Source organism: Haliotis rufescens, unplaced genomic scaffold (assembly GCF_023055435.1).
Source record: "Haliotis rufescens isolate VD_foot unplaced genomic scaffold, xgHalRufe1.0.p SCAF_5, whole genome shotgun sequence".
Taxonomy (NCBI): domain Eukaryota; kingdom Metazoa; phylum Mollusca; class Gastropoda; order Lepetellida; family Haliotidae; genus Haliotis; species Haliotis rufescens.
The window spans coordinates 17,590,193-17,603,122 of record NW_025964223.1 but is presented as its reverse complement, the minus strand read 5'-3'; the positions used below and the strand labels follow the sequence as shown (position 1 = coordinate 17,603,122).

The window sequence follows — 12,930 nt, the reverse complement described above, 5'->3', positions numbered from 1 at the left end:
TATTATTGAATTATCGTCGATGGGAAGAAATATTAACAATTATCTATATAAAAACTGTGTCTTCGATAATACCTTACATAATCTATTTTGATGAAATACGGTTTACATTTACCAAAAAAGACTTGTTATTGTCAATAATGTCAATTGCTGAAGATGGAAAGTACCGTATTCGACGTAATAAGCGCCCAGAGCGCTCTCAAAATTAGAAATAGGGGGGCTCTTATTAGAAAATTATTTTGGTTAAAAAACATATTAGAAAGATAAATTTCGTGATTTATGCTGACAGCCTGAAATGTTTATGTACGACAGATATATTTTTCTAGAATTTAATTGCCCATAATTAAGGGTGCATATAACACACGAGTGCGTATTGTACGCGAATAAATATGTCTTGTGAACATTGATCAATCGGAAGGGGTGCTAATTGGGATTGTTCACTGGCCAATATATTAGCAAATACCGCCGTGGGCGCTTATTACGTCCAATACGGTAACTGTTTTTGTTTTATCTCAAATGTCCACAAAGTAATCCATGCATAAATGTGCCTCCACTCACCAGTGGAGTGAAATGTGTTGGTTTCTTTTCAGACTCTGTTTTGCATATTTGCTCAGGGTTACTTATCTCCAATATTGATTGATAATTTATCTTTATTTAGTAAACGACTATCGATTTCTATGATCTGGGGCCATTTTCTCCAAATTGTCTGGGACATTTATGCATGCTGCCATTTTCTCTATTACCAGTTTACGACCGCCTCCATGGTCTTGTGGTAGAGCGTCCGCCCGGAGAGCGGAAGGTTCGGGGTTCGACCCCCGGCTGCGTCATACCACAAGACATTAAAAGATTGTACTTGTTGTTACCCTGTCTGGCGCTTGGCATTAAGGGGCTAAAACAAGGACTGGTCGGCTCGGAGTCAGTACACTGTGTCTGAGTGGGGTATTCATGTTAAACTATGGCATGTGAGCTAGCACTAAAAATCGGCATCAGTCCGGACTAGAACAAGCGGCCACACACACACATACACGTGCATGCACGTCGCTATATAAGTGCAATAATCTTGGACGCGACGTTAAACCCAATTTCACCTCACCTCACCTATTACCAGTTTGAGAAGCTGTTTTGTTCTGAGATGCTTCTCTGATGTAAACCCTGCATTCCTATTCCAGACACAGCACAGGAGCAAGGCTTCCTGTCCTTCTTCAGGGGTCTGCCAGAGGTAGGTCACATGTCATGTTGCCCACTTGCCATGGAGATACAGATCAGATGTAACTGCTGTAACCATGGTTACCCTTTAGAAGTGACTGTAGTATTGTATAAATCTCTGATACTTAACATGTTTGCGAAGTGGTTTCAAATTTTTTATTTGTGGTAAATCATCTAAGGAAAGGAAGGTGGAAACGTGACCATAAACAACTTGCTTGGTAATCATTTTCTGAGTATGAGTTTATAATGGCGGACCAGGGAGCATGGGGAAGAGAATTGAAATCTTCTGAAGTACATTATCATGATTATGGCTTATACTATAACCATGACAATGATTTCACATGCGAACTGATGAAATTAGCCTTTGTAATTTGTAGTAAATTAGATCCTATTTGGAAATATTTTTAGCATGTTTAACTCACCAAACTGAAAGTTGTATTTGTTGTTTTATGGCCTGATTGACCTGCATCATCAACGCCATCTGTACACGTCTCCTCCTCAGAAACCACTGGGCTAATGACCTGAAACTTTACATCCTTGTTCCGACCAATGATGACACCTGAATTTGTTCAAGGGATTCAAATAATATTTTCAACATGGCCGCCACTGAAGTTATATTCAAGAACTATTTATGGCCACTGCTCAGCCATTTCTGCTCACAATGAAGTGTAATGCTGTTGAATTCTCTCAAAATGCATTGCCAGACAATCTAACCTTTGGCTTACATGCTTGCTCTTATGATAACACCATATTATTTTATTTAGATCATTTAGATTTAGTTTTTGTCTTAAGCAATTGGAAACATTGTTTGACATTAGAAAAAAAGGGTTCTCATGGAACGTATGCAAGGCCCAGAGTCGAAATTTTGTGTTTACAAAGTAGATTTAACTGTGGTACATTACTACAATGTTATACAATAGCAAATTAATACTTGCAGATTTCGAAACATTGTGACTTGTTTCATATTATATAGCAAGACTGAGGGCAATATTAACTGAGATACTGTCTTTTGACATGTTAAACAGTTGTCTACATACCCAGGTGAGCTAAGAAATGTTAAACAGTTATGTACATACCCAGGTGAGCTACAGTGTCTATTTTGTTCTTATTACAGTCAGACACAGTTTCTATTGTAAATTTTAGACAGTGATTGGATTTCAGGATTTACAGAATTTCCACAGGTGTAATATATGTGTCCAGTTCTTGTTGCAGAAGATAAGTATATTCTTTACATTTCCAGAAATCCAGCACCACCTTGCGTGTGTTTGACAGGACAGTAAGTACAGTGGCTCAGTATGATTAGTCTTAGTTTGTACAGAAATTGTGCAGGCCTTGTAGACCTACTCGGAGGTCGATATTCGGCCCTAAGTCTTGAGGTGAGGTGAAATGGGGTTCAATGGATATAGCGACAAGCATGCACATATGAGTGTGTGTATGGCTGCTTGTACTAGTCCAGACTAATGCCAAAGTTTAACACGCATACCCCACTCAGACACAGTACGGCATACTGACTTCAAGTACAGGGTAACAACACGTACCACCTTCATGTACCACCGGCCGGGTGTGTGTGTGGGGGTGGGGGGCCCCGAATCCTCGCTCTCTTCTCCGGGCAGATGCTCGACCATGAGACCAAAGAAGCGGTCTTTCCAAATCTCTTATAAAAATCAGATCTTACGTGACCAGTAATGGGATGTCCTCAGATCTTTGTGTAGTGGTAGCAAGCACCAAGATCTGATGTGATGAGATTGCGCCATGCTGTGACCGACTTCATTATTATGCCATGTACGCAGTGTTGTACATATACTGCCCTCATCAACATGGACAAGCCCAAACTGTTTCGTTGTGAATGTCAGTCAGTTCATCTAACAAGCTTTTAACCGAATCATTAACAACTCCATTGAATAGCAGCACCCATATCATTGTCCCTGAAGAGCTAAATAAACATTGCGCTAATGATTGAAATGTTTTCTAGTCACTGTGGTAACCATATTCCAGTACTGCTCCCTAAAACCAGATTTTGATATTCACTTGCCTTTACCATTGTTTACACAGCTCCACATCGACAAGTCAATATCAAGATCCTTTAATAGCAGCACAGAGTATGGATACCACAGCTAGTTTACTAGCCACAGGATGTCAGGCTAGCCTTAATTTCCAATTTCTGCTGTATTTTCCAGGAATATTACACTGTCCATGGCCAGGATGCCCTGTTTGTTGCCAAGGATGTGTACAAGACTACTGGGGTCGTTAAGCACCTGGGGACAGGTGAGTGAGTTCAATATTCAACAGTAAATACCTGCGCTCTACCAGAACACAACTGACCAGAACTACACATGAAAACAAGCTGGTTGTAAAGCAACTGGTCGTCAATTAATGAATAAGAACAGAAACATCCTAAATTGAGGGCATCTTTTTTTTTTCTTTTTTTTTTTTCTTTTTTTTTTTTCTTAATTTAGGGCATCTTAGTATATGTCCGCCAACACTATCCATTAATAAGATATGAAACCTTTTAACTGATGTTTTGACTATATTCTAAAACAGTTTTCAGCCGGATCTTGATAACATATAAACATGTATTGGGACAGCCCCTATAAAGCCTGAAATTCTATTTGACATCGGGATACCCTTAAGCATTAGACTCCGGCTAGTGGTCAATGATATCAGACCCCTGACCATACAGGATTCTACAATCAGCTGGTTACAGTAACAAGGACTTGTGATGTGTGGATACAGCCCTGTTCAGATGTAGGGACATAGTGGCAGCTGCACCACTCTGAAGTTGATCTCATAGTTGTAGGGAGTTGAATGATCACTTGTAACATTTCCGGGCCATGTTGTAGGGACTGGAGTGGTGTGATAACCTGTTACTGTTCCTCTCCATGTCGTAGGGACTGGAGTAGTGTGATAACCTGGAGTGGTGTGATAACCTGTAACTGTTCCTCGCCATGTTGTAGGGACTGGAGTAGTGTGATAACCTGGAGTGGTGTGATAACCTGTAACTGTTCCTCGCCATGTTGTAGGGACTGGAGTGGTGTGATAACCTGTAACTGTTCCTCGCCATGTCGTAGGGACTGGAGTAGTGTGATAACCTGTAACTGTTCCTCACCATGTTTTAGAGACTGGAGTGGTGTGATAACCTGTAACTGTTCCTCGCCATGTTGTAGGAACTGGAGTGGTGTGATAAGCTGTAACTTGTTTCAGGGTCTAACAAGGTGGAGTCAGTGGTCCTCAGCAAGATGAACTTTGAGTCGCTGGTGCGCGACCTGCTGCTTGTCCGGCAGTACCGAGTGGAGGTGTACTGCAATAAGGGAGCCTCCAAGAACAATGACTGGTCCCTTGCCTTCAAGGTGAGAATCATTGTCTTGCATGGAGTTACCTCGGTTGTGTAGTTTGGGGGTCCAATGGACTCAAAGCCTTTACTTTGGGGGGGTCCAAACTGACAAAATGGGGGTCCTAGAGTCATGTAAAAACTTATAAAAGCCAACAACTGACAGATACCCAGAGGCCGTTCGTTATATTAGATATTGTTTGAATCAAATTTACAAGTGAATCAGAAGTCAACTGTTTACTGTGTTTTTTACATGATTAAGTATGTTATTTTAAGTGGTACGAAATAGCAGCATTCATTCCTAAAACTGCGTACATTTTTCTGCATCCCAGTTGATGTACTCTGTTTATCTTGCATCTGTTTTCATTTTTTGGTCATTTAGTCAAGAATGATCAAAATGGATGTGGTAGTGGTTCAAACAGTCAAGAAATCAGGTTGGTACAGTGAGAAAAGATGGCCAAAATACTAATGAGCTGCTCCTATGGACACGGCCAAGTATGTGTTGGTGTTACAACATTTGGTCAAATGGAAATCTGTGAGAGATAACCTTGACACAGCAGGGGGGTCGGGTAGCCTAGTGGTTAAAGCGTTCGCTTGTCGGGCCGAAGACCCAGGTTCGATTCCCGACATGGGTACAATGTGTGATACCCATTTCTGGTGTCCCCCACTGTGATATTGCTGGAATATTGCTAAAAGCGGCGTAAAACCATACTCACTCACTAAAACATATAAAAAAAGACAATCAAAAGTCAGTGACTAACATTGACGGAAGATATTTTTCCAACCCTGTTAGACAACTGTCATCTATTTGAGGCTGACAGCGTGTTTGTGTTCCAGGCATCTCCAGGTAACCTGACACAGTTTGAGGACATCTTGTTTGGCAACACGGAGATGTCAGCCTCGTCGGGCGTCGTGGGTGTGAAGCTGGGAACAGACAATGGACAGCGGGTGAGAAGAACTTCCTCAGTTCAGGACCCCGTTCCACTAAGCGATCTTAGCGCTTTGACTGTCGTAAGTCAGTGTTAAAGAAAGGGAGTTGCGATTGACTTAGCGCTAAGATCGCTTTGTGGAACAGGGCCCTGGTTACTAGGGCTGAAATGATAGAGCAAGGTCATAGTGCAAACATATCATGATACATAGGTCATGATTCAATACATTTCGCGATACACTTATTTACTTCCAATCGCGTGAAGACGTCTTGACAATAGGTTCAAAAGGTAAAGCTAGCTGTAGACACATGCTCGTAGTGACTATTTTTAGTAGTGAACCTGAAACCCTAATCGCAACACATTTCACGATAATTGATTGACAAAAATGCTGGGTATCATTAAACAAATAGTAAGTTATTTATTTTAGCAACTGTATCGTCTTGTATCAATACCGGAAAAAACTGTATTGGGTATCGTATCATCACATGAAAACCTATCCCTACCTTTTACAGGTTGGAATGTTTCCACCGCCATGATTGGTTGGTTTGTTGTTGTTTAACACCGCACTCAGCAATCTTCCAGCTATATGACGGCGGTCTATAAATAATCAAGTCTGGACCAGACAATCCAGTGATTAATATCATAAGCATCGATCCACTCAATTGGGATGGATGACATGCATTAACCAAGTCAGTGAGCCTGACCACCCGATCCCGTTAGTCGCCTCTTACGGAAAGCATGGGTTGCTGAAGACCTATTCTACCCCGGATCTTCGCCGCTGTGAAGTGGATGGGGATACAGGTTTTTGCTCTGTCTGTTCATCCTTCTGTCCATCCCACAGCAAGGGGGCATGTTTGTGTGGGAAGCTGACAGTGAGATTACATATTGTTTTACATTATGGAGTGTACTCCAAAGTACCACTGATACAAGGGTGACATATTTCATTAGTAATTCCAAAACAAGCATCTAGAATTACAAGTTTACAGAGTAATGTCCCTTTAGTAATTCCAAAACAAGCATCGAGGATTATAACTAAACAGAGTTATGGCCCTTTAGTAATTAAAAAACAAGCATCGAGGATTATAACTTACAGAGTAAAGGCCCATTAGTAATTCTGAAACAAGCATCGAGGATTAAAACTTAACAGAGTTAAGGCCCATTAGTAATTCTGAAACAAGCATCGAGGATTACAACTTAACAGAGTTAAGGCCCATTAGTAATTCTGAAACAAGCATCTAGAATTACAACTTAACAGAGTTAAGGCCCATTAGTAATTCTGAAACAAGCATCGAGGATTACAACGTAACAGAGTTATGAATGCTCCTTTTGTGTAACTTGAGACAATAGTAAACAACCCAGGTGAAACAGTGACAACTGTAGTCTTCCTGGACACTAATGTACCTAGATAATTGTGTTAGATGTATAGGATTGAGAAAGTTTTTCTTATTGAGGGCAAGGAGTCTAGAGTGTTAAAACTCGCTGTAAAATGTTTGAAATCCACATTAAGTCTTACAGAGATAACCAGGGGCACAGGTGGCCCAGTCGTCTAAGGCGCCGGGATTTGCTGTGCAGAGTTGCGTCCCTTGGGCACTCCAGAAACCTATGATTGTGGGTTCTAATTATGTTTCTAGGTTTGTCAGCACCATACCAGTGCTCATAGGTTTCACCGAAGTGGTAAACATCTGAGACCTGCATCAATTCAGGCTTTCCTCCCACATTAAGCTGACACGCCGCGATTTAACTGGAATACTGTTGATAGTGGCGTTATACTCAACTCACTACAGAGATAACCCTACCTTGCTTTGGGCTGACATGATGTGAACATTTTATTTTATCCCACATTGATTTGAAATGATGATTTGTGAATAGGAGAGGTCAAAGTGTTACCACGGTTACTATGTGACAGGTCGTAGGCGTTGGCTTCACTGATGTCACTCAGAGGAAGTTCACTGTCAGCGAGTTTTCCGACAATGACCAGTTTTCAAATCTTGAGGTGAGTAATGTAATTGGTATACCCCAGGGTATTGTCTGTCAGTCACAGGATGACAGAGTTCGTATAGATTTGAAACACTGGGCTAATTCACAATGAAATAAATGACAGTTGAAAAGAGGAGAGATGTGATATATGTGCTTCTGTTTAGGATTAGGCTCCTTCCTAAATACTTTGCTGCACCAGAGTGACTGTATTTAATCGTTCACATTATACAGCAATCTTCTGTTGACAAAATATGTTTTTAATCATTAGGCTAAAAAAATAATAGTCTTGGTTCTCAGGCACTGCCTGCATCATCATAAAGTCTGCCGCTTGTGTCGTTTTTATTTCCATTTTCAAAAAAAAAAAATTTTAAATTTGAATACTTAAAAAAAATGTGATCCAATATAGCATGCAGTTACTTCCGATTACATGCATACTGCTTTACTGCGCATCTTGTGTTATGGTCATGGCGGCAATGGAAGTTTGTATGCTTGTGTATGTTGGGAGGCCCTTTCCCAGGTTGATGGTACACAACTGTTTATCTAGTTACATACCCGTTTGAACACGCAAAAAGAAAAAGAAAAAAAACACCGCCTGTCTTCACTATATTTTTTAAAATCATTTCCTGAGAACCAATTCTTATACTTTTTTAAGCCTTATTGATGCAAGATTTTTAAAAATGACTGTCATTGATCTTGAAAATTGTGTGATAAACTACAAAGAAAGTCATAAACCATGAAAAACTTCCCAGTGTGAAAGTGAATGAAATTCAAAGAAATTTGAAAACATTTGGCCATCATCAAATAATTGTGTAGTGTTCAGGACTTGACACAAATATTTGCATTTGAACTTTTTTTAGTTATCGATGAAAAAGTTGTGACTCTCATGAGTCCTTAATATATAGTGAGTCGTCAATGTTATAAGATCCCCTGCCAACTGAATTGCAATGTGATGTGATGCAGGCACTGATTGTTCAACTGGGCCCAAAGGAGTGTGTGTTGATGTCAGGGGAGACAACTGGGGATGCAGGCCGAGTGAGACAGGTCCTTGAGCGCAGCGGGCTGCTCATCACAGAGAGGAAGAGAGGTGAGTGTACTGCAGGAGTGATGATAGAGAGGTCATGTCTTGATGTGATCCCATGCGGGGACCAAATTTCATTAAAATCAGATCTTTTACTCCGATATGATACCTCTCTGCCTGAAGACAGGTGAACCTTTCAATCAGCCTGTATCTTGAAAATTAACTAAAAGGACAATTTCCGAAAGTAAAAAGTACTGTGGCGCCGTTATATTGTTGCGTATGTTTCCTGCACCCTGTCTTTTCTGAGCGCCATGGCATCTACATCCAAAAGGGGGTGTCATCGATGGAACACTTGTGTTTTGTGTGGGTTTTCATTTTTTCAATTTTCCGAATAGAGTTGGTAGAAGAATGAAGCCAAATCGTATTAGAAAGCTGACAGCTAATTGTCTGAAGAACCCTCACTTTAAGGTCGTCATTAAACTATGACATCATGATGACCTAACTGACCGAGTAGCCTACTTGAAGGTGATAAGCCAATCAGATGGCTACATGTTATGATGAGTTGTGACAGATGGAGATATCACTGTTGACCTAAACTCTCCCTCTGCAGCGGACTTCTCTAGCAAGGACATTGTACAGGACTTGAACCGACTCCTGAAGGTCAAAAAGGGAGACCAGCCTAACAGCTCTACTCTCAGTAAGTCTCCCTAGTATTAGACAGCTAACAGCACTACCTACTCTCAGTAAGTCCTACTAGTGTTAGACAGCTAACAGCTCTACTCTCCATAAGTCCTACTAGTGTTAGACAGATACAACTGTTTTAGAGTCAACATTTGTGTGAATTCTCTTCAGGTGACTTAGGATGATGATGTTAACTGTGACAAATTCATATTTGGCAGACTATCTGCTCTAACACTCCCTTTTTCTATCTCTGATAGCAAATTTTATTTATACAAACTGACTTCTTAATTAAGAAATAAACAACGAGTGGGAGTTGTTTATCGTACAATAAAACACTGCAGGGAGAATAAACTATGAGTGGCGCAGCCATCACGTCATCAAGTTGCGAGCGCATGTTCAAATCGTCCAGACATGACATCATGATAGAACAATGTTTTATTGTGAAATAAACCACACTTCATTGTTCTTTGCGATTTATCGCATAGCTATCGTATAACAGATGAATAACTTTTCGAACTGTTTCTTAAGGAATGCTTTTAGAAAAATGTGGAAGCTATGACTGAGATGTTTGTTTTGCTGTGCAGATGAGCTGGACAAGACACATGGTACTGCAGCCCTCTCTGCCGTCATACGGTACCTCGAGGTCAGTTGAGTCACCTTACTCCACACAGGGTCTCTGTTGCCACAATTCTAGACACAATTCTTCTGTTAATTCTGTCTATATCAACACGAAAAGTCCCAAACAAATAGTTTGTTTTCATTATGTCAGATAGAGCCATCCAAAGATTTGAATTGAGAGTAAACAGCAATCTGGGATGGTTGGCAAGGGGATTCTAATTGTGGCAACTCAAAATTATGATGACACTTGTCTTGTGTCCATTAAACAAAATATTAATCTGGGGGCACGGGTGGCCCAGTCGTCTAAGGTGCCGCGATTCGCTGTGCAGAGTTGCGTCCCTTGGGCATGCCAGAAACCTATGATTGTGGGTTCGAATCCCGGTTCGCCCCAATTATGTTTCTAGGTTTGTCAGCACCATACCAGTGCTCGTGGGTTTCACCGAAGTGGTAAACGTCTGAGACCTGCATCACTTCGGGCTTTCCTCCCACTGACACGCCCCGATATAACTGGAATACTGTTAAAAGCGGCGTTAAACCCACTCACTCACTCACTATTGCTAATCTTTTTCCCTGTACCATTTTGTTTCAGCTGCTGTCTGACGAGGGCAACTTCGGCCAGTACACTGTGGGGAGTTTTGAGTTGGGTCAGTACATGAGACTGGACGCAGCAGCCGTTAGGGCTCTTAACCTGACTCCCAGTCCCAATGAAGGTGAGAGTCACGACCAGTTGAACACACATCAAATTGTTCTTTGGTAAATAAAATTGCAGTCATCATTTAAAATTAAAAATGCGTACTGTTTTCCTCAAGTGGTGATGACCTTGACCTTGCAGGTGGCAACAAGAACCAGAGCGTGCTGGGTTTGCTCAACAAGTGTCGGACAGCCCAGGGTCAGCGTCTCTTGGGGCAGTGGGTCAAGCAGCCCCTCATCGATGTCAACAGGATAGGTAATAGAGTTGCACCTTGTTAGTGCAGACCCTGTTAGTATGGACCACGTTATTCCAGAAAACATCTGACCATTATCAAAGGGAGTTAGCAATTATATATGATAAAAAAATACATTGAAATGATTGATTTCATGTGCAACAGTATCATCCGGATAAACAGTGATTTTTACCTTATCTTGACATATTCTAATTGCTTATCTCTTCTTTTTCCCAAAATGGTAGGTGAAACTTCCTGTGCTGTTCCCCAAGAACAGAACATATCTCACCCAAACACACCCGTCTCACACACAGGCTCGCCAGAACCACATGACCAACCTGTCTGACTCATCACTCTTGTATTTTCACATCAAGCCAGTTGGGAAATGTTTTTATGTGCTTCTAATCTGAACCGTCCTGTTAATATTATCCATACATAACTTTTAGGGTTTGGATTACCATTGTCAACCATTCATTCGTCGTATTCCTCGATTATTTTTTTAACGATTTACGCTCTCTGAGAGACAGTTGAACGCATGCCTTCACAATGGCTCTCACCTCTACTCACTTCTGTCCAAGCTCTGACAGTACAGTACGCCCCATACAAAGATTCCTCAATCGTTGTTAGATCTTTTGACTTCCACAACACCTGAAGAAACATCTCCAGTGGTGGAAGATCAGGATGAATGTTGCGGAGGTACGTACTTAAACAAGCCGGATTACAAGAGCTATTTGTAGACACCTCACTCCAAGGATGGGTCACTCACCTTGACTCGGAAGTAGCATCAGGGCTGTGGTCCACAGAAGAAAAGCAGTAATCCTCTCATTGGGTGCCACAGTTGAGAATCTGATGATAAGATTAAACAACTCAACTGTAGCCTTTTACATAGACCCCCAAGGCACGACTCGGTCGGCAACCCTTCTGAGGTTAAAGTGTACAAGTTAACAGTCTGAATCTTAGGAACAAAGCAGGACACATTCCATGAGCATCCAATGTCTTGGCAGATGCTCTGTCAAGGCTCTCCATACGGTTACCAGCAGAATGGATGCTACATCCAGTCATCCAGAAGCATTCCAACTGGCAACAGGGGAAGGAGGTTGCCCATCGGGGGACCTATTTCCAGCCAATCTCACTAGACGAGGCTACTCAACCAGAGCAGTTAAAACAATTTTCTTAGCCCTACGTAGATCCACTAGGAAGATTTGTCCAGATTTGTGAGAAAAAATCACTACTTCACCACAAGGATTGGATTTTTGGTGTCATCTAAGCAGCTCAAGAAACTGCAAGCGCTCTACATCAGGAACTTTCAGCACTTACCATGTCTGCCTTAACTGCAACCAATGAAGAGAAACATACCAAGGTTCCTGCAGTGATAGCTCCATAGAGATCCTACAACTTTATATTTGTCCTGACTCATACACTAAAGCACCCGCCCAGCTCTCCCATCCCTACTCTCCCTGAAAGTAGAATAGGAAGAAAGAGAGTGATGAGTGAGTGAGTATGGTTTTATGCCGCTTTTAGCAATATTCCAGCAATATCACGGTGGGGGACACCGGAAATGGGCTTCACACATTGTATCCATGTCGGGAATCGAACCTGGGTCTTCGGCGTGACGAGCGACCACTTTAACCACTAGGCTACCCGACCGCCCCAAGAGAGTGATGAGTCAGACGGGTTGGTCACATGGTTCCCGTGTGTCCGGGCATAACAGTGGTGCATTTAAGTAAGGTGTTTTGTGTTCTCCAGGAACACAGCACAGGAAGTTTCCACTACCATCCAGGAAAAGAGATAAGCAATTAGTATGGGTCAGGATTAGTATAAATGAGGTTTTTACTCTAAAAAAAAATGTTTCAAAAATATGTTGATACAGACGGTTTCACTGGCAACTGTACTGTGCAGAGAAACAAGGTTTATTACCTTTATGCTTAATTAATTGAAGGGGAGGTCATCTTATATCATTTTAAGCAAGAAAATTAAGTATGTGTCTGCAATATCCTATGTCCCGAGAAGACTTTTGAGAATCACAGAAATGCAAATACAGTTGAGTGGGACGGGGTTTATTTATGCTTTATCTGACCGCTGGTGTTGTCCCCCAACAGAAGAGCGTCTCAATGTGGTGGAGGCTGTTGTTGAGGATGCGGAGCTGCGCCAGACGCTGCAGGAAGATCAGCTCCGTCGCATCCCGGACTTCCAGCGTCTTGCCAAGAAGTTCCAACGTCAGAAGGCATCACTACAGGTATACAACATGACACA

At 41.7% G+C, this 12,930-nt stretch overlaps 1 protein-coding gene across 1 annotated transcript in view; it reads left to right on the top strand.

Moving 5' to 3' along the window:
- The window catches only part of LOC124145198 (DNA mismatch repair protein Msh2-like), a 36,769-nt gene that overhangs the window by 2,585 nt on the left and 21,254 nt on the right, over nucleotides 1-12,930 (top strand). Inside the window, exons 2-13 of the mRNA XM_048383633.1 lie at nucleotides 1,167-1,216; nucleotides 2,444-2,479; nucleotides 3,381-3,468; nucleotides 4,405-4,550; nucleotides 5,369-5,479; nucleotides 7,367-7,453; nucleotides 8,398-8,521; nucleotides 9,066-9,152; nucleotides 9,721-9,779; nucleotides 10,344-10,464; nucleotides 10,587-10,700; nucleotides 12,777-12,913. Of these exons, the coding sequence (XP_048239590.1) occupies nucleotides 1,167-1,216; nucleotides 2,444-2,479; nucleotides 3,381-3,468; nucleotides 4,405-4,550; nucleotides 5,369-5,479; nucleotides 7,367-7,453; nucleotides 8,398-8,521; nucleotides 9,066-9,152; nucleotides 9,721-9,779; nucleotides 10,344-10,464; nucleotides 10,587-10,700; nucleotides 12,777-12,913 (1,160 nt within the window). The remainder of the gene's footprint in view (nucleotides 1-1,166; nucleotides 1,217-2,443; nucleotides 2,480-3,380; nucleotides 3,469-4,404; nucleotides 4,551-5,368; nucleotides 5,480-7,366; nucleotides 7,454-8,397; nucleotides 8,522-9,065; nucleotides 9,153-9,720; nucleotides 9,780-10,343; nucleotides 10,465-10,586; nucleotides 10,701-12,776; nucleotides 12,914-12,930) is intronic.